This window comes from Orycteropus afer, unplaced genomic scaffold (assembly GCF_000298275.1).
Source record: "Orycteropus afer afer isolate SDZICR_OR568_19922 unplaced genomic scaffold, OryAfe1.0 scaffold00236, whole genome shotgun sequence".
In the NCBI taxonomy this organism is placed as follows: Eukaryota; Metazoa; Chordata; class Mammalia; order Tubulidentata; family Orycteropodidae; genus Orycteropus; species Orycteropus afer.
The window spans coordinates 887575-907895 of record NW_006921823.1 but is presented as its reverse complement, the minus strand read 5'-3'; the positions used below and the strand labels follow the sequence as shown (position 1 = coordinate 907895).

The 20321-nt window shown below is 39.1% G+C and overlaps 1 protein-coding gene across 1 annotated transcript in view; it reads left to right on the top strand.

Annotated features, from left to right (window-relative positions):
- The window catches only part of MCM4 (minichromosome maintenance complex component 4), a 23794-nt gene extending 4425 nt beyond the window's left edge, over positions 1-19369 (top strand). The window contains exons 7-16 of the mRNA XM_007949065.1: positions 1103-1241; positions 6334-6554; positions 9216-9336; positions 11518-11777; positions 12181-12546; positions 14435-14562; positions 15307-15514; positions 16923-17151; positions 17874-18007; positions 19277-19369. Coding sequence (XP_007947256.1) covers positions 1103-1241; positions 6334-6554; positions 9216-9336; positions 11518-11777; positions 12181-12546; positions 14435-14562; positions 15307-15514; positions 16923-17151; positions 17874-18007; positions 19277-19369 — 1899 coding nt within the window. The remainder of the gene's footprint in view (positions 1-1102; positions 1242-6333; positions 6555-9215; positions 9337-11517; positions 11778-12180; positions 12547-14434; positions 14563-15306; positions 15515-16922; positions 17152-17873; positions 18008-19276) is intronic.
- The last annotated feature ends 952 nt before the right edge of the window (positions 19370-20321 follow it).

The following is a 20321-nucleotide window of genomic DNA, read 5'->3' as shown; positions in this document are numbered from 1 at the left end:
CAAGTGCTTTTAGCCACTATGCTACCAGAGCTGTTAAACTGTGTCATAGTTTAATTGGCAATGTTTCTTAATAGTATATAAAATAACAGTGAATATTATAATTGATAATTTCTTGAGCTTTACTACCTTAAATGGAGATATTTTATGAATGTTTTACACACTTTTTGTCATCTTTAAGAAGATATATTAACCATTCTGTAATCTTAGATTTATTAATGAAATACCCACGTGGGCTTTGGGTGGTAAGCAGACTTGATCTTGAGTCTTGGTTTTGCTGCTTATTAGTTGTGTATACTTGGTCAAGTTTCTTAGCCTCCCAGAGTCTTTTCTTCATCCATAAAATTCAAATAAACTGATTCAGTTTATTTTAGTATCATTATGTTACAGAGGAGAAATAAAGTGTGAAAGTATAAAGTCAAAATCCTTTTTTTTATCCCCCCCAATTGAAAGCCTAAATCCTGCCTACCCACTGCCATCAAGTTTCTTCTGACTCACAGTGACCCGCATTAGGTTTCTGAGGTGGTAAATCTTTACAGAAGTAGATTGCCCCATCTTCTTACCAAGGAGCAGCTGGTAGGTTTGAACCATCAACCTGCTGGTTAGCAGTCAAATGCCTTAGGTACTGCACCACCAGAGCTCCTTTATATCATGCCAGTACTCCAGTATGTTACTAAGGCACTTTCGTATCTGTTTATCCACAAATGACAATATCATGCTAAGGCAAGATAGTTCAGTTTGCCTAAGGTTTATAATGTATGTTTTTGTTGTTGTTATGTGCTGTCGAATCGGCCCCGACTTATAGCGACCCCTCTCCTTGGGTTTCCGAGGAGGTATCACTATGGAAGTAGATTGCCCAACCTTCCTTCCTTCCAAGGAGTAGCTGGTGGGTTTGAACCACCAGCCTTGTGGTTAGCAGTCAAATGTCTTAGGCACTACACTACCAGAGCCCCTTTATAATGTATATGTATAATTATATAGGATAATGCCTTTGTGTCATGCCATGTTTGTTTTTTATGCACTATTCACACAAAATGCTTTATTTCTTATATTTAACTGTCAAGATAGGAATACAAGCACAGTATCTTCACATTTGTTTTTATAGGAGGTTATCCCAACTTTTGACATGGCTGTCAATGAGATCTTCTTTGATCGTTTTCCTGACTCAATACTGGAGCATCAGATTCAAGTAAGACCATTCAATGCATTGAAGACTAAGAATATGAGAAACCTTAATCCAGAAGGTAATATTTTTAATCGAAATAACTTTCCATGAAAATAGAATTTATTTCATCAAAGAACTTTAAAAGAATTGACAGTGGGGTGGGGGGCCTGTTTATGGATTATAAATTGAGAAAATACTAGCAAATTCACTTACCCTGTACACTTAGGGGCCCAGTGCATCTATGAAATAGAATCTCTGCCCTTCCGCTTAAAAAGAAATTAAGTTTGGGAAATAAATAAAAGAAGGGGCAAAATAACAGAAAAATAAACACTAGTGTTGATATTTTTCAAGAAGAAAAATAACTGCTGTGAAAACACTATTGAGAAGCTCATAGTAGTTTAAATGTACATGATACATTGAAGCTTAGTTAGGAGACTGACAAATAGGAGACTATTTGACTCAACTATGGGAAACGGGCCCTAACCAGGATAGTGGCCATAGACATGAAAATAAAGGACAAAAGAGATGGCTTGCTGTGCATGAAGAGTGAAGTAAATATTAACAATTAATAAATACTTACGTATATAGAGGTATATTTCTTTTAAAAAAGATAATAAGATTAAAAAAGGTTATTATTATTAAAAAAAGATAATAAGAGAAGGCAAGTGTTCTACTTCACTTTTTGTTAAAGGAATGAAATTTTGTTTTCGCTCTGTTGGTACCCAAACCAAACCTATTGCCGTCAAGTCAATTCTGACTCATGGTGACCTTATATGACAGAGTAGAACTTTCCTTGGGGTTTCCAAGGGTGTAATCTTTATGGGAGTAGCTGGTGTCCTTTCAGTTAACGGTTGAGTACATTAACCACTGTAATGCCAGGACTCCTTTTACTGGTACAGTTAAGTGTAAAGACAAGATAGTAGCTGTGTGATTATTTTGACAGGTTGTTTTAGAGCAGCAATGCCATGCAAGTGAAATTATTGCAGTTCATTTTCTTTGTGGTGTTAACAGTTAAGAAATCTTAGGCAGATACTGTTCTTTATAATTAAAGCTATGAATGAGCTATATAAGAAAAGACATGGGGGGTGGGGACCAGGTAAATATTATTATACACACAATCCTGCAATAATAATAACAAACAACATCTATAGTAGATAAATAGGTAGACATGCAGGCTAAACAGGTGTGGGAAAGTGAATGGGAGTACACCCACGAGTATATCTCAGTTTGGCAGAGGATATTTCTGTATATGTATTTGTATGTGCAGACCAAGAATATTATAGAGCAGAGGAGCAAAGTTCTGAAAACTTCTTAGCTGTAAGCACTTTGAGGGAATGACTTACGGGGCTTGGGAACTTAGGACCACAGTCTCAAGGGACAACTAAGTCAGTGGTAGTAACATAGTCCATAAAGACAGTGTTACACATCCTACTTCAGTGAGTAGAAACTGGAATCTTAAAAACTTGTGAGTGGCCATCTATGATATAACTCTTGGGTCTCTTTCCATCTGGAGCAAAGATAGAAAATCAAAGCCTCAAGGAAACAATTAGTCCAAAGGACTGCTGTGATGAGCATCATAATAGAAAGTCCTAAACAAAGGGAAAAAATACAGAACAAAAATTTAAAACATAAAAAAGGCCAGACATACTGGTCTCATAGAGACCACTGGAACCCCTGAGACTGTTGCCCTTAGACTCCTTTCAGGCCTGCCTGAACCCATCGCTAGGGATCAGCTTTCAGCCAAACAATAGATAGGCTATAAAGTGAATGACGATACCGGCAAGGAGTATTATCAATACAATCAACCATACAAGACCAAAAGGGCAGCATTTGCCCAAAAACAGAACTCAGAAGGCAGGAAAGAAGAACAAATGGAAACAGGGAACCTAGGGAGAAGGAGGAAGATTGATATTACTTTGAGGGAACAACTAATGCAATGTCACAAAACAAAATATGTATAAATTGTTGAATGGAAAACTAATATGCTCTGTAATGTTTCATTCAAACTACAAAAAAAAAAAATAGAGCATGAAGACTGCAGAGAGCCAAAGACTTCTGCACAGCACTCACATAGAAGGAGACAAAGGGAGAGTCGAATCCAGTAGTGTTGACCATGAAGCCATCACTGAATCAGGGTCCTTTGTACAATGAATCATAACTGGTAAAGAGTAAGAGGATTGAGCAAAGGTGGCCTTTTTATAGCAGGATTTAGTAAAAACAAATGACTGGGTATAAACACAGACTTATCAAAGGAAAGCAGGGCTCTAAAGGTACAAGAAGTGAGTACAAGGCACAAGTAAAGTGGTTAACCTATAAGAAACTAATAAGATTTATTCCTCATAGGTTCCCTCATGAGGAATAAAAATAAGAAAATGGAAGATATTGCTGATGACTTTGGTCTTCAGAGAGGAGAGGATAAGAAGGGCAGATGAGAGATAAGGAGGGAGATTTGAGAAAGATGGTAGGAGTAGGATATTCAGGATCCTAAGGTAAAAGAAAGTTGAGCAGTAGCAAGGCCCAATTTAAAACTATAGTCAATCGCTACTTCTTGTCACTACTTAGTAAACTGCCTAAACTCTTGGAGTGTTAATATTTTTACCAGTGGGTCTGAAAGCATTTCAGATAGATATAAAGTCTTAAGTGTAAACAAGATTGGGGTTTTAATGAGAGTTCTTTTTTCATAGTGATCATTTAATGTATTCAGACCGGGTAGTGGAAGGACAAAGAACAGTAGAAGAGAGTTCCGAGGTTCGTGGCTGCCATGATGGACGTATGTGTGTGGGCAAGACCCCAGGGTATTAGCATGATATTACCACTTGGCTGATGCTGAATCCAAGCTATTAAGGAAATTAGAGGACTGATCAGTGATTGTCTGGGACATGGATGGTGTTCGAGTGTTCTGGTAGGGGTGCTACACAAAGTAGGACAGTTGTGTGTAGGTTAGGGGATATGCTTTTAAGTTTCCAAAGGTAGAGCATTATTACATGAAGAATTCTGTGTATGATGGAGATTGTTATAGTTTAGAAGTCAAAGGGTTGGCTGCGAGATGGAGAAATCACTCGCTAGAGTGTAGATACTTGTTCTTGGTGATGGGAAAAGTAGTGCAGAATGTGAATGTAATGAGCAAAGCTTGATAAAAGTAAATGATGCCACTAAGCACACAAGAGAAAAGGATGTTAGTGCTAAAGTACATGGCATAAAATTTGTTAACAGCACCAACATAACCAAAAAGTGACTGTTTGGTCCCATACCCATACTACAGGAATATAGGCATATACATGTAGGTACTGTTTAGTACATATGTGTGCGCACAGAGAAGTGTCTATATCTATGTACTTACAGATGTGTGTACACATGTATGTCTTTATAGAGGACACAGTTACAGATACTTCTCAGCCATAACTAAAACACCTTGCAAAAATGGTTTTCTTGGTTTGAAAGCTTAATTAAGACTTCAGTCTCATGGGACAACTCAGTTATTTGGCATCACAAAGTTCAAGTTCTGCATCTTACTAGGGTGAGTAGCACCTGGGGTCTTAAAAGCTTGCAAGTAGTAATGTAACAAGCAACTCTTGGTCTCTGCTGCTTAACTGGAGCAAAATACAAAAAAGGAAGCCAAAGTCTCAGAGAAGAACCTAGTCTGCAGAGCTAATGGCCTACATGAACCACACCTTTATCTACCCTGAGACAAAAAGAACTAGATGGTGCCTGGCTACCACTATTAACCATTCCAATCAAAGCCGCAATAGATGGACCTTGAGAGAGTGGAAGAAAATGTGGAGCATAACTCAATTTCTTATAAAGTCCAAACTTACACAACTAGTTAAAACTGGAGGATTCCCCTAAGATTGTCACCCTGAGATACTCTGTAAACCTTGAACAGAAACTATTCCCTGAGGTCACCTTTTAGCAAAATAACAGATTAATATACAAAATAAAGGATATTATCTGCATGTATGATGCTCCACTAAAAAACAATGAGACCAGGAAGTCAACAGATACTCTAAAGCAGAGATGTGAAGATATGGGGATAGGGAAGCAAGTACTGGAAAAGGAACAATGAGAAAGTAATTAAAGAGAATATTGACACACTAGGGAAATGTAATCAGTGTTGCTGAACAATTTATTTAGAAATTGTCGAATGGGAAATTAATTTGCTTTGTAAACTTTCACTGAAAACATAATAAAATATTTTTTTAGAAAAGGAGAGCAGGACAGCAAACCCATAATAAAGTCAAACCCATTTGAATTGAAAAGGGGCAGGGGGGAGTTCCAAGAGTTGAGTTCAATTTTAAAGTCAAAGAATGATTGGTGGATGAGGAAGCAAGGAAGATGTGTCAACAAGTGGAGGAGAGCCAGGATCAGATTAAAAAAAAATTGCCTTGGAGTCAATTCCAACTCATAGTGACCCCTGTTGGGTTTCCAAGTCAGTAAATCTTTATGGAGGAAGATTGCCCAGTCTTACTTCTGAAAGTCAATCTACCAGTCAATAAAGCCAGCAGCAATTAACTACAGGCCATGTTTTGTGACCACAAAGGATGAAAACACAGTAGTGAGAACTTGGTTGAGGGTAATATGACCAAAGAATAAAGGGGACAGGTCCATGGTATAGAGAAAATATGAGTAAGACAGAAAGATGGCTGTGTCTGTAGATCATAGTAATTGAGTGCTTACTCTTTACTACTCACTGTTTTAGGCTTGATACATACTGGCTCAATCGTCTGTACAATCTTGAGAGGTTAACACTGTGGTTACCCTCACTTTGTGAATGAGGGCTATGAGGCAGAGAAAGTTTAAGGGGCTTCCCCTAACATGGATACAAGGCAGGCAGTTGCATTTGGGTTCAGTGTTTTTACCACACACTGAGATGGCAGAACATCCCCACGATGTGGTAACGGGAAGGAGGTCCTGGGTAAAATGGGTAGAAAGTTGCAGCTTTTATTCCAAAGCCAAGAAGAGAAGTGGAATGGGATAATGGTGACCCCACAGAGTTCCGTGAGGTATCTAGTCATTCATGCATGGTCCCATAGTGAACTTGGGGAAAGAATTCGACCTCTCCTGAGGTGGCTCTGTGACTTCAGCATTCCTTCTGAACCTGCCCTGATGGGAATCTCCTTAGGAGAAGATCTTCCAGGCAGGGCTAGTAGAGCAGCCTCTCTGTTTGCCTGCAGATATCGATCAGCTCATCACCATAAGTGGCATGGTGATCAGAACTTCCCAGTTGATTCCAGAGATGCAGGAGGCCTTCTTCCAGTGCCAGGTGTGCGCGCACACAGCCCACGTAGAGATTGACCGTGGCCGCATTGCTGAGCCCAGTGTATGTGATCACTGCCATACAACCCACAGCATGGCTCTTATCCACAACCGCTCTGCCTTCTCCGATAAGCAGATGGTGAGCCCCTTCCCCTACCTCCCTTCTTGCCCATTCCCCATGCCCCTTCCTCCCCTTCTCTCAGTACACCCCTTGCTGCCCTCCAAAAGCCCCTTATCCCTATTCCTCCATGTGCCTCTTCAGGCCTTCCAGCCAAGACCAAGGACACAGGGAAGGGACCCATATAAATGTATTCTCCCTTTATCTATATACCCCCAAAAGCCACATTTTAAAACTTTGCTTCCTAAATGGCGTTCAGCTTTTTCCTCTCAAATGGTAGATTTTTGTCTGCAGGTTGTGGGCTGGAATATTTGAAGCATTCAGTCACAGAGTTGCTGTTTTACAGCTAGTGAAACAAAAATTGCCATCAAGTTGATTCCAACAGAGTAGAACTGCTCCATAGGGTTTCTAAAGCTGTAAGTTTTTATGGAAGCAGACTCCCACATCTTTCTCCTGTGGAGCAGCTAGTGTGTTTGAACCACTGTTTGGTTAGAGCCAAGTGCTTTAACCAATGCACCGACAGACCTCCTTTATTGTTAGTGAACTAGTCCATTATTTTACAGTTGTACATTATTGTAGACCTAAAATGTTTTATAATAAAAGAAAAAGTATATTCTCCAACTATTAAAAAAGAAGAGTTGCCATGGAATCGATTCTGACTCATGGCAACCCTATATGTATCAGAACTGAATTCCATGGGGTTTTCAATGACTGATTCTTTTCAAAGTAGGTCATCTGACCTTTCTTCTGAGATGCCTCTGAATAGACTACAGCCCCCAGCCTTTTGGTTAACAGTCAAGCATGCTAACCTTTTGCACCATGCAGGGACTCTTCTTCCATTATGCTCACTGCCATCGAGTCAAACTGACTCAAGGGACCCCTCCTGGGTTTCCGAGGCAGTATCACTACAGAAATAGATTGCCCAACCTTCCTTCCAAAGAGTGGCTGGTGGGTTAGCAGTCAAATGACTTAGGCACTACGCTACCAGAGCCCCTATAGACATCTTAAAAATTTAATATCAGTTATAAGTTACCAAAGCAAATCTGCCTACTCCTGAATTTGACTTACTAAATTTAACATGAGAGGTTTTTATGGAAAGTAATTTAAGATTGTTTAACGTGTTTTAGGTAAGTCAGATAGGAATATATACAACATTTGAGCACAGTAAAAATTATTTGGTTAAATTCTGTCATTTTACAACTGTCTACTAGTAATTAATAGATGTGAGATACAAGTTTTATTGGAAGTTTTAACTTTTATCTTTTGATCATGAAATTTACATTTGATGTAACTTATGTTTATTGTCACCTAGAAATAAGGGGAGGCAGAAAACTTACTAGATATGATTTTAGTAGTATAAAAGTATATGCATGAAGACTAATATGTTTAGTTTTATTGATTTTATTATAATGTGTGAAGAATTTCTCTTTTTCTTTTTTATTAGCTGGAGAAAATATGTTCAAAATAGTACAAAAGGTAATTTCCCTTAAAGGGAGTCAAAAAAGTAATAATAATAGCGAATCTGAAAAATATGTTTATTTCTAACCAAACAGATGAAAATTAAAATAAAATTATTCATTTAATATTGGCAGAGATTATTGGGACCTCATTTCACATTGGTGCAGTACTGGCAGCTGGAGAGAGAAAGAAAAAACCCTTGCTCCCCAAGGGTTTGTGCCCAAAGACCCCCAGACTGACTTAAAATAAAACCTAAAGCCAAGTATCACCTCCAAGTCCTATATAACGCAACATCACCCCACAACATACCTTATACCCACAGACTTCTGACATCCACTTCCTTATTTACAGCACCTCAGCCAGGCATGTACCTACCTCAGGGCATTTACACTTGATGTTTCTTCAGCTGAGAACACATGACTTCTCCTCAGAGGTCACCTACTTAAAAAGCATCTCCCTAACCTTGGTTTGTGGAAAAAATCTCCTCTACTCCACCCTAACATTTTTACGGGAGCTCTGGTAGCATAGTGGCTAAAAGCACTTGACTGCTAACCAGAAGGCTGACGGTTCAAACCCACCAGCCACTCCTTGGAAGGAAGGTTGGGCAATCCTACTTCCGTAGTGATACTGCCTCGGAAACCCAAGGAGGGGTCGCTATGAGTCGGGGCCAGACTCGATGGCAAACAACAACAACAACTCCACCCTAACATTTTTACATTCCTTGCACTGTTTTTTCTTATCTACTGTGCTTGTCAGTGTCAGATCTGTTATGTGTCATTTGCCTGTTTGTTTATTGTGTGCTCCTCTTTACCCCATGAGGGCAGGACTCTTAACTGTGTAGTCCCAGACGCCTAACAAATACCTATCAGGTAGATGTTTGTAGATCTATCCATAGGCAAGTATCTGCTATGCACACAGTGACAAGGAAAGGTGCACAGAATTGCTAAAGCTGAGAATCTTGAAGATGTGTACTCACAGCCCACGAATTCTACTAGAAGTAACTGTTCTAAAGAAACAATTAGAAATGTGGGCAAAGATTATGCACAAAGAGATGTTTTACAGCCTTATGGTGGCAAAAAAGTGGGAGCCACCTAAGTCCTCTCCTTCAAAAAAAGATGAATGTTAAAATAAGCTACATCCTTACAAAATGTTTTCCCATGTCACATGAAAAATCAGTCATACTCCATTCTCATATGTCCTCCATCTGTTGTGCTCTCCTATCAGATCAAACTTCAGGAGTCTCCTGAGGATATGCCAGCAGGACAGACACCTCACACGGTCATCCTTTTTGGTCACAATGATCTTGTTGACAAAGTCCAGCCTGGCGACAGAGTGAATGTCACAGGTAAGAGCCATAGTTTATGTTGACATAGTCAGGTACCTGACTGGCTCTCAGTTGTGCTTTTTATAAATCCTCCAACTTAATCATGAGTATACTAGAGCAGGTTTGTTAGCCTGAGAACGAGGCAGAGGAGGCAGTCTTTCAGGGATTCCCAAACCTGGATTTTGGAGCTCGTTGTCCTCATCCTAGGGTTATGTGTGTATATTCAGTTAGTGGTATCATGAGAGAGCAGCTTTGGACTGGCTGTTATCAGCAGGCTTTGAGCTCTGCAGTTGTAAACAAAGTTCTCCCCATTTCCCAAATGCCAGCTAAGGGTTGAAATTGTTCATGTAGAGAAGGCTGAAACAGGGATACCTTGTTCTTATTCTAAACATTTTGTTGTATTTTTTATATTGGGATAGACTCAGATTCAAAGCTGTGTATGTAACATTAGCTAAGGTTCTGTGGTAAGATACAGAGCCAAGATTCAGATCTGCTTCTCTTTGTGCCAAGACAATCCTCTTTCTTTCACTATAGTAAGGTGCAGTTTCTTCAGATGCTGGAAAAGAATATGGTCATTTTGTGTCTCAGGTGTGTGCATAGCAGTCCTCTTCTGTCTGATGGGTAGTGTGAGAACTGATTGCTTCTCAGAGATGGTGGAGAGCCTATCAGTCCTAGTGTCAGCTGGCCAATCCCTGGCTCTCATTTACCTGCCCTTCTACTAACTGAGTAAAGATTTCCAATCTCAGTTTTGAAAAAATAGGTGTAGAGGTTGAAAATTGGAGTGAGACTGTAGTATTTAGAAATGAGAGGGCAGACAGTGTTAGCAGCTCTTCAGCACGTGAGTGTTACGATTTTCTGCCATTTTGTCAACCACGTGTTGTAGTATTAGATGGCTGCAAATCTAAGAGTCCTGTGATTTTGTTTAAAAAAAAGTTGAACAAGCAGTAGAAACAGCATTTTTTCCCCCTTGTTTCAAAATGGAATTCAAGGATTAACACATGATAGGGTTTGGGGAAGGGCTATGGCATTGATCAGTACCATGGTGTGAACAGAAGTCACTACAGACAGGGTGCAGAAAGATACCCAGGCCACTGAGAATCTATTTGGGAGCAAGAGTAATACTACTGATGTGTGTGTTATATGTAAGCTGGCTTTTATGTGTTATCAAAGAACTATATGGAGCTATTAGCTATACAAAGGCAGTAAAAAAATACCGAAAACCAAACACGCTGCCATTGAGTCAGATCCGACTCATAGCAACCCCTCCTTGGGTTTCCACGGTGGTATCACTACAGAAGTAGATTGCCCAACCTTCCTACTGAGGAATGGCTGGTGGGTTTGAACCACCATTCTTCGGGTTAGCAGTCAGATGCCTTAGGCACTATGCCACCAGAGCTCCTAGTCATGGTCTTATGCATGAACTCGGTGAGAGGGAGCAGAAAGCTGGCAAACAGTCATTTCTTCTTCCCCTTTGAACAGTAGATTGTCTTACTTTCTATGAAATTTTCAAGATTTCCTTTTTCAGTGTTTTTCATTTTGGATTTTAGCATTTTCTTCCTGTCAAGTAAAAAAAAAAAAACCAAACCCATTCCCTTTGAGTCAATTCTGACTCATAGTGACCCTGTAGGACAGAGTAGAACTTTCCTGTAAGGTTTCTAAACCTATAATCTGTATGGGAACAGATCACCAGTTCTTTCTCCAGTGGAACAGCTGGTGGGTTTGAACCACTGACCTTCTGGTTGGAAGACAAGCACTAGCCACTGCACCACCAGGGCTCCTTATACTCAGCTTAAGGGAATGAACATATTCGTATCAAACATAAGCCATGAGCTAGGCTTTGTGTTAGAAGCAGAATAATTTCATGTAACCCTCAGCACCGTGTGCTATATGGTTATGCTTGGAGAACCCAGTGTTATAGAGCCAGCTAGTGGTCACAGGTGAGAAAGTGTTCAGGTCTGCCTTTTGAAAAAATTGCTCTTTCCATCATGCCCTGCCTCCTTCCTGCTGCCACACTCCCACCTGAGAGAGTAGGCCTGAGTCCTCAGCTTGGATAGCACAAAGGGAGCTAACTGTAGGTATCCTTTGAATAGATGTGCTTGTCCTCTCTCCTTTTCTGGGCCAGGCTTCTTAGTATGCCACTTGTCTGCCCTGGTTTATTGAGCCTGTCAGAGTCACAGTGTGTCTCATGGTTGCTGCTCTTAGGCATCTACAGAGCAGTTCCCATCCGAGTCAATCCAAGAGTGAGTAATGTGAAGTCTGTTTATAAGACCCACATTGATGTCATCCATTATCGGAAAATGGACGCAAAACGCCTGCATGGGCTTGATGAAGAAGCAGAACAGAAACTTTTTTCGGAGAAACGTGTGGAACTGCTTAAGGAACTTTCCAGAAAACCAGACATTTATGAGAGACTTGCTTCAGCCTTGGCTCCAAGCATTTATGAACATGAAGATATAAAGAAGGTAAACAGTGAACTTTTTAAATTTGTGAGATTTGCACTTCTCTGGTATTATGCATTATAAACATACACACACATCGCAACTTCCTCACTCCTGGATAAAGGATAAGAGCTTGCTGTTTTTACATAATAAGGTACTCACAGCATTACCTTATCATAAATTGAGAAAAATCACAACATCGTTATCTATTTCCTGGTCTCTATATTAACCTTTCATGTTCTAAACCTAAGAATGGGAACTTAGATGACCATAATTAAAGCCCTGTAACATTTTATTTTCTTCATATCTTTCTTTAGTCTTTTTCTTACAGTTTTTTTATTCACAGAGCAGAAAAGTACTTCTATAACATTTTAACAAAATCTGTTATTCTGTAGTCAGTTAATGTTCAGACATGTTTTCTTCTTAGGGAATTTTGCTTCAACTCTTCGGGGGAACCAGAAAGGATTTTAGTCACACAGGAAGGGGCAAATTTCGTGCCGAGATTAATATCCTTCTTTGTGGTGACCCTGGGACCAGTAAGTCCCAGCTGCTGCAGTATGTCTACAACCTGGTTCCCCGGGGGCAGTACACGTCTGGGAAAGGCTCCAGTGCTGTTGGCCTCACTGCCTATGTGATGAAGGACCCAGAGACAAGACAGCTGGTCCTGCAGACAGGCGCTCTTGTCCTCAGTGATAATGGCATCTGCTGCATCGATGAGTTTGACAAGATGAATGAAAGTACAAGATCAGTGTTGCATGAAGTGATGGAACAACAGACTCTCTCCATTGCAAAGGTTAGCTGTTTTCATCACTGCATAAACTGGAACACTTTAAATATGTAGATATATGGAAAATAATGTCAGAACGATCAGTATTACCATGGTTCTAACTTAAGGAAACTGGTTAATTTTTTAAAGATATTTCCCAGTTTAAAAATGTTACATAACATTACTCCTTACATTATATTTGGGAGCTCTGGTGACATATTGCCTAAGGCATTTGACTGCTAACCAGAAGGCTGGTGGTTCAAACCCACCAGCCACTCAGAAGGAAGATTGGGCAATCTACTTCTATAGAGATACTACCTTGGAAACCCAAGGAGGGGTTGCTATGAGTCAATTTGACTTGACAGCTGTGAGTTTGGTTTTCTAAAAAAAACATTGTATTTTAGCTGAATCTCTTGAATGATTTCTGCAGTGTCCTCTTTAGTGTTTCTTGCTGTTCTGGTCACTAAAGTGCGGTATTTGTAGAACTTGCACAATACTCCTACAAGAGTTATAGCTTCTGAAAATGACATGGTTATAGCATGCATTCATCTAAAACTCAATTCTTACAGGAATCCAAAATAAGAACTTTTTGTTTGTAAAAGATTCTGTTCCATAGATTTTTTTTTTTCCCCCCTAATTCAAATATGAATATCATATTACATTTTTAGTCTCAGATTCCTCCTTTATGACCCTAAGAGACAGGTATTAAATAGGGTCTTGGTTTGTGTGGTGTTAGTAATTCTGAGGATAAAAGAAGTGACGGGTGGCAAGACAGACCAGGAAGCAATAGGTTACAGTTGGGACCACATGGAGGCTGACACTGTCTACACTGCATCAAGTGTAAGGCACTAGCCAAATCTCCCACCAGAACTTCATCCCCCTTAATTTGGTTCTTCTTTCAGTATGATATTTAGGCTTCTCCATTGGAGGTTGTTGAATTGATGATTGGTTCAAAAGGAGTGGTTCTTGGCTAATCTTACACAGATAACAGTGACACAAAACACACAATCCTTCCAGAAGCAACAGAAGATAGACATAGGGTCATCCCTCACAGACAGCCAGACACTGGGAGAGAGATCCAATGGATCTACTGACTCAGGACCATAGTATTGGGGAACATCAGACTCAGTTGGCACAACAAAATACATAAAAGTCTTGTTCTTCGTCCTGCATTGGTGAGTAGCACCTGGGGTCTTAAAAGCTTTCAAGCGGCAATCTAAGATGCAGCAAATGGTCTCCTAGCATCAGAAGTGGAGAAGAGTGCAAAAAAACAAGGGCATTTGGAAGCAGTCAGCCCTATGACATGATAACCCTTGAGACCAGAAGAATTGGATGTTGCCTGGCTACCAATGCCAACCACTCAGAAAAGGATCAAATCTGGAGATCCTTGATAGAGTGGAAGAAAAAATGTGGAACAAAATCCAAAAACCCAATAATGAACAGAATTACAGGTTGGATGGAGTCTGGTGAGACCCATAATACTATGGGCCTACAATATATTCTGGGCTTGGAATAAAACTTACTCCCAGGGGCTGACTCTCACCCCAGTAGTAAACAAAATGTACACACAGACCACTCAACCCAGGGTGATACACCCACATACTCTGTGGAAATACATTCCTTGGAGCAAGACCAGTGCAGCAACATTCATGTGGAGGAAATGCAGGACACACAGGAGTGCATAACTAATAGGAGCACTGGGGGGAGGGTTACTGGCAGGGAAGGGAGGAGACTGGGTTAGGTTGGGGATGGTAAATGGGGAGTGAAACTAAATGTACATGAAATGTTGAATGTAAAACAAACTCTGCTCTGTAAACTTGCATCTAAAGCACAATATAAATAAATGAATAAGAAGAAAAAAAGGAGTAGTTCTCGATGGCTAAAGAACACCCTTCTGATGATACTTTTTTGACAGGCTGGGATCATCTGTCAGCTCAACGCACGCACCTCTATCCTGGCAGCAGCCAATCCTATAGAGTCTCAGTGGAATCCCAAAAAAACCACCATTGAAAACATCCAGCTGCCTCACACATTATTATCAAGGTATTAAAACATTTCTGTATAATTTGTTGTGGTGGTGGTACTCTTATTTTCCTCACCCATAGACCTTAGGATGAAAGTGAAGGAAGGAAATAGTACTTAAATTCAGCAACTTAATATTATGAACTCTTCACTCTAAAATAAAATGTTTCAGTTAATGGTTGGTTAGGAGTTTTGGGGACAAGGAATATATGTTTCTTTCCCCACCTGTGGTTAGCACCAAGTATTTACGTTTTAAAGCAATTAGGAAATTTAGTTTTGAAATCTTTTTTAGATGCTGCAGATAGCCACTTCACCCAGTAGATGCTTCTGAAAAATTAGGTTTATTAAAGTAAAGTCTTATAAATCTACACTTTTTCTCAACTCACTATTCCAGATGTTGATAAATTTAATAAATGTATTATGGATTTTAGATTTTAATAACGTGATTGTTCTTCTTTTTTACCAACTAGAATCCCACACACACATACCCTCTACTAAAACAGAATGTATCTTCATTCAAATTCAAAAGTATAGTAATATTTTCTCTGGGGAGCTCTTTTTTGACTTGGCTGCCAGAACAAAGGGCTAGCAGAGCAGGGAGCCTACTCATGACAGTGAAGGACATTTCTTCCCTCAGTGATCCTTACCAAATGCACATTTTAAAGTTTGCTCTTCAGTACTGTGGGGCTGAAGAGCAAGCTTTAAAATTACATTTATAAGTATATTTGCAAACCAATTAAAATTGTGTTTTATTTACTCTTCCAGGTTTGATTTGATCTTCCTGATGCTGGACCCTCAGGACGAAGCCTACGACAGGCACCTGGCCCACCACCTGGTAGCACTGTACTACCAAAGCGAGGAGCAGGCAGAGGAGGAATTCATGGACATGGCAGTCCTACGGGACTACATTGCCTATGCACACAGCACCATCACACCGAAGCTGAGCGAGGAGGCAGGCCAGTCTCTCATCGAGGTAGTACAGCACTGGTAGTATAGTGTGAGGAATCTTCTAGAAACCAAACTCATTGCCCTTGAGTCAATTTCAACTCATAGCGACCCCCGTTGGGTTTCCAAGGCAGTAAATCTTTACAGAAATAGATTGCCTGATCTTCCTTCCACGGAGTGGCTGGTGGGTTTGAACCACCAACCTTCTGGTTAGCAGTCAAATGCCTTACCCACTGCGCCACCATAGCTCCTGTCTTAGCATTGAAGCAAAGTAAATACGCTCAGTCATCTTCTTTAAAACATTAATTATTTTGATGAGAATAGATAGATAGATGTGTTGTATAAGTATTAATTTTTTTCCTCCTCTGATACGAAATTGATTTCCAAACATAGAAAGAGGAAAAGAATTAATTGGTATATGTTGTATGTACACTTTTTATATTTAAATAATTATAAGTGAATTTAAGATTAGAAGACCTGAGTTCAAATACAAGTGTTATTACTTAGTAACTTTGTAACTCTTGGCAAGGCGTTAAAACTTTGATCGGCTCATTTCTAAAAATGAAAATGAATTATAAATATTTAATGTTCACTTTTCAATATCCTGCTCTGTCATTTGAGCAGTACCCGCCTGCACATTTTAGGTTATGGAAACATTTTGTGATGAGAAAGTTTTCAGTGTTTTGTGGGCTTTATATTCTGACAGCTTTCAAAATTCTCATTGAGTCGACATTGATTCATTGCAACCTCATATTGTAGGGTAGAATTGTGCTCCATGGGATTTTCGTTGGGATATTTTTTGGAAGTAAATCGCCAGGCATTTTTCCCCAGGTGCCTGTGTGTGGACTTGAACCTCCAATTTTCAGTTAGCAGTGAGCACATAAACTGTTTTAAATCTGCTACTACATATTCAGTGAGGGTTGTTCACGAAGAAATGAAATTATGTCATCTGTTTAATACACTTATCTTTGTAACATCATCCCTATTATCCTTAGCATGTCTGGTTGAGTGGATCGTCACCTAGAAGTGGCATTTGGAGTCAATGCCTTGGCCTTTTTTAGGCATGCACTCTACCCTCATGCTCATAAACCTTTTTCAGTGTCTCCACTGTTGGTTACATTTTTCATACCATACATCATTTCTCCTTCTCCAAGAAGTCTTCATAAATATTTTCCAGTCAGAATATTTACAGCTACCATTTCCTGCCAGGCGTTGGGAGTTTGTCCTAAAATTACTGTGATCTGTATGTCTATCTGCCACTTGATGGTAACCTCTGAGGCCTCAAGCTCTATCTGCTTTCATGTCCTGGTGCCCCAATGCGGCAGTGGGCTGTGATCTATTTATTTAAAGTAATCCTGACTCTGCTGCACATTTTAACCACAAAACGGTTTGTTGTTATCAAAGGGTTTTTCTTTTGTGTTTTTTACCTGTACTAGGCTTATGTAGACATGCGGAAGATAGGTAGTAGCCGCGGAATGGTTTCCGCATACCCTCGACAGCTGGAATCATTAATTCGTTTAGCAGAAGCCCATGCTAAAGTACGGTTTTCAAACAAAGTTGAAGCAATTGATGTTGAAGAAGCAAAGCGCCTTCATCGGGAGGCTCTAAAGCAGTCTGCAACCGACCCCCGGACTGGCATTGTGGATATATCTATTCTCACCACAGGTGTGTTGTAGCATAAAATAAAAAAAACATTCAAAGCTGACTTACATGCATATGTAACTAGTATTTCATTTAAGGTAAAGGATAGTTCATTTGGAATAGAGGTTCTGTTCTTAACCTTTTAAAGATCAAGACACCTTGGAGAATCTGATAAAAGATGTTTAATATTCTCTTGAAAAAAAATACAGTAAACACACAGTGTTATATCATTTTAAGGGGATTCTATCTCTCATCTGCTGTATAGGGAAAACTTATTTTGTCTAAGAGCAAAAACTATCACTAAAATACCAGCAACTCTCTGAAGATACATGGGAACAATCATATAGCATATTAACCCATTTTAAAGAAATAATTTATTTGTTAAGAAACAAATGACTGTGTTTGCTGTAGAGATTATATGGAACATAGCAGCTATTAGGTTATAGAAAATTATAAACAAAATTCAAAACTCACTATGCTTTTGAATGTGTGTTTTGACATTAGCCACTGTACTTTTACCTCTCTTGGCTTGGCATTTCCACTGTTGAGAGCTTGAGACTTAGGTGAGCAATGGAGAAAAGTCACTTAAAATTTATATGAAAGTATTTCAAACAAGTGTAAAGCAGAATGGTAGACCTATTTTTAGGGTACATGTCAGAAAGAACAGTAACCTAAACACTCTAAAGGGGATATTTATGGAGATTTGAAACATAACACTTTTATACATGAAATTATTTTATAATCAGGAATGAGTGCCACCTCTCGTAAACGGAAAGAAGAATTAGCTGAAGCTTTGAAGAAACTTATTTTGTCTAAGGGCAAGACACCAGCACTAAAATACCAGCAACTTTTTGAAGATATCAGGGGACAATCAGACATAGTAGGTGTTTATATTTATAATTTTTGTACTTAATAGTTTTTGGGTTTTTTTCCCCTTAATACTGCTTTTAGGGTTGTTTTGTTTCTTTTTCCTACTTTGTTAATCGTTTAAGTAATAAATGCAGATAAGAATAAAGAAGACTTAACCTAACATCAAGAAATATTCATGATTAAAATTTTGTTACACCCCTTTCAGAGTTTTTTTATGTGTGATCTTTTCTTTAAAAAAGGGGACAACATCAATATTAGTTATACTGTTCATAACTTTTGTTTTCTCCTCTGAATTAAAAGTATATTATTAACATCTTTCAATGTTGGTAAATATACCTCAGAACATTATTCATAATGATTGGGTAACATTCTGTTGCGTGCATATTCCCTCATTTACTGACCAGTTGTTGGACTTTGGTGTTTGCACTTGTTTGATGTTAAAATGTGCAACATCTTTCCTCATAAATCAATTATTTGCATTTATACCTAGAAATCAAACTATTGTGTTAAAGAACATATGTATTTTAAAGAAGCTCTGGTGGCACATTGCCTAAGGCATTTGACTATTAACCAGAAGCTTGGTGGTTCAAACTTGCCAGCCAGTCCGTGAAAGGAAGGCCATAATCTACTTCTATAAAGGTTTACTGCCTCAAAAACCAGTGGGAGTTGCTATGAGTCAGAATCAACTCAGTGGCAGTGGGTTTGGTTGTTTTTTTGTTTTTGTTTTTGTACTTTAAAGGCTTTTGGTAGCCTTTGACACTGAATCCTTGGGTGGCACAAAGTTAATGTACCCAACTGCTAACTGAAAGATTAGAGCCTGAAGTCCACTCAGACACACCTTGGAAGAAAGACCTGGTGATCTTTTTCTGACAAATTGGCTATCAAAATCTTCTGGACCACAGTTCTACTCTGACACACATGGTATTGTCATGACTCAGAATCTACTCAACAGTAACTGGTTTGTCACTTGGTAAATTTTAACCTTATCGTTTATTTTGGGAATGAAATATTCAGGTGTCTTTTTATGAGTAATTAAAGTTGACTTGTTCTGTGAAAAGAACAACAGCCCAAATCCAGCCCTTGAGCTACTTTGCAGCACCTGCTCATTGATGTATTGTATGTGCCTGCTTTGGTTTTACAGGGGCCAGATTGAATAGATACAACAGAGCCACCAAAAAGAGAAAGAGATTAAATGTTACTTAGACATTAAAATTGTCTAATCTCTATCAGTTATTAAAGAATTTGACATATCTAATATTTATTTTCCTCTTCCTTGAAGGCAATTACCAAAGACATGTTTGAAGAAGCTCTGCATGCCTTGGCTGATGATGACTTCTTGACAGTGACTGGAAAGACTGTCCGCTTGCTCTGATGATACTGGGGTGATACTGTGCTCTGCTTCTCTGCTATCAGGCATTTGACTTGCTTACATTATACATGCTACTTATGAACCAATAAACCAAAACCCCTGTCATTGGTTTAGATTCTATCATAGGAATCAATTTTCTTAGTGAAGAATGTGGTTTCTTTTTTTTTTTTTTTTAAGGTTTTAAATAAAAATATTGTACCAGTTTAGAACCAGATATCCAGTAGAGATTATTTTCTTGAAATGTGGTTTTTTAGCAGCAGGACTTCTTTAATTTGGGTATGTATGGGTCTGTGTACATGGGTAGCACTCTGTCAGACTTTTTTGAAGATGACAGTGTGGAATCGGGACTTTTTTGTGCTAGACTTTTTAATAGCGATTGTCCATATGCTTGAGGTTCTGTAATAAGAGACATTAACCCTGTTAACCAGGGCATATACTTCCATGTGAGTTAATTGAAAGACTTAGACTATGTTCCCTTTTACAGTGCCCAAGTTTAATCCTTTTTTGAGGCTATCCTGTTTCGTTGTCATGGCTACTAGAAGAGATGAAAGTCAGAGTAGTTTAAAAGGTAGTTGGAAATGATTAGGCTTCACCTTTTGCCACTCACCTTAACCTATGGTAAACCTTTTTCCTAAATAATACTACTACTATATTTGGCATTATTTTTCATTAAAAAAAATTAATAAGCACATTACTGAGAATTCACTGTTGTTATATACTGTTGAGTCAGACCCAACTCATAGCGACCCCTCGGGTTTCCGAGGCAATATCACTACGGAAGTAGATTGCCCCATCTTCCTTCCAAGGAGTGGCTGGTGGGTATGAACCGCCAGCCTTCTGGTTAACAGTCAAGTGCCTTAGGCACTACGCTACCAGAACTCCCACAGAATTCACTGTGGTACTTTATAAATGTACATAAAAAAGCTCACTCTAATATAAAGAATTTTAATTTACT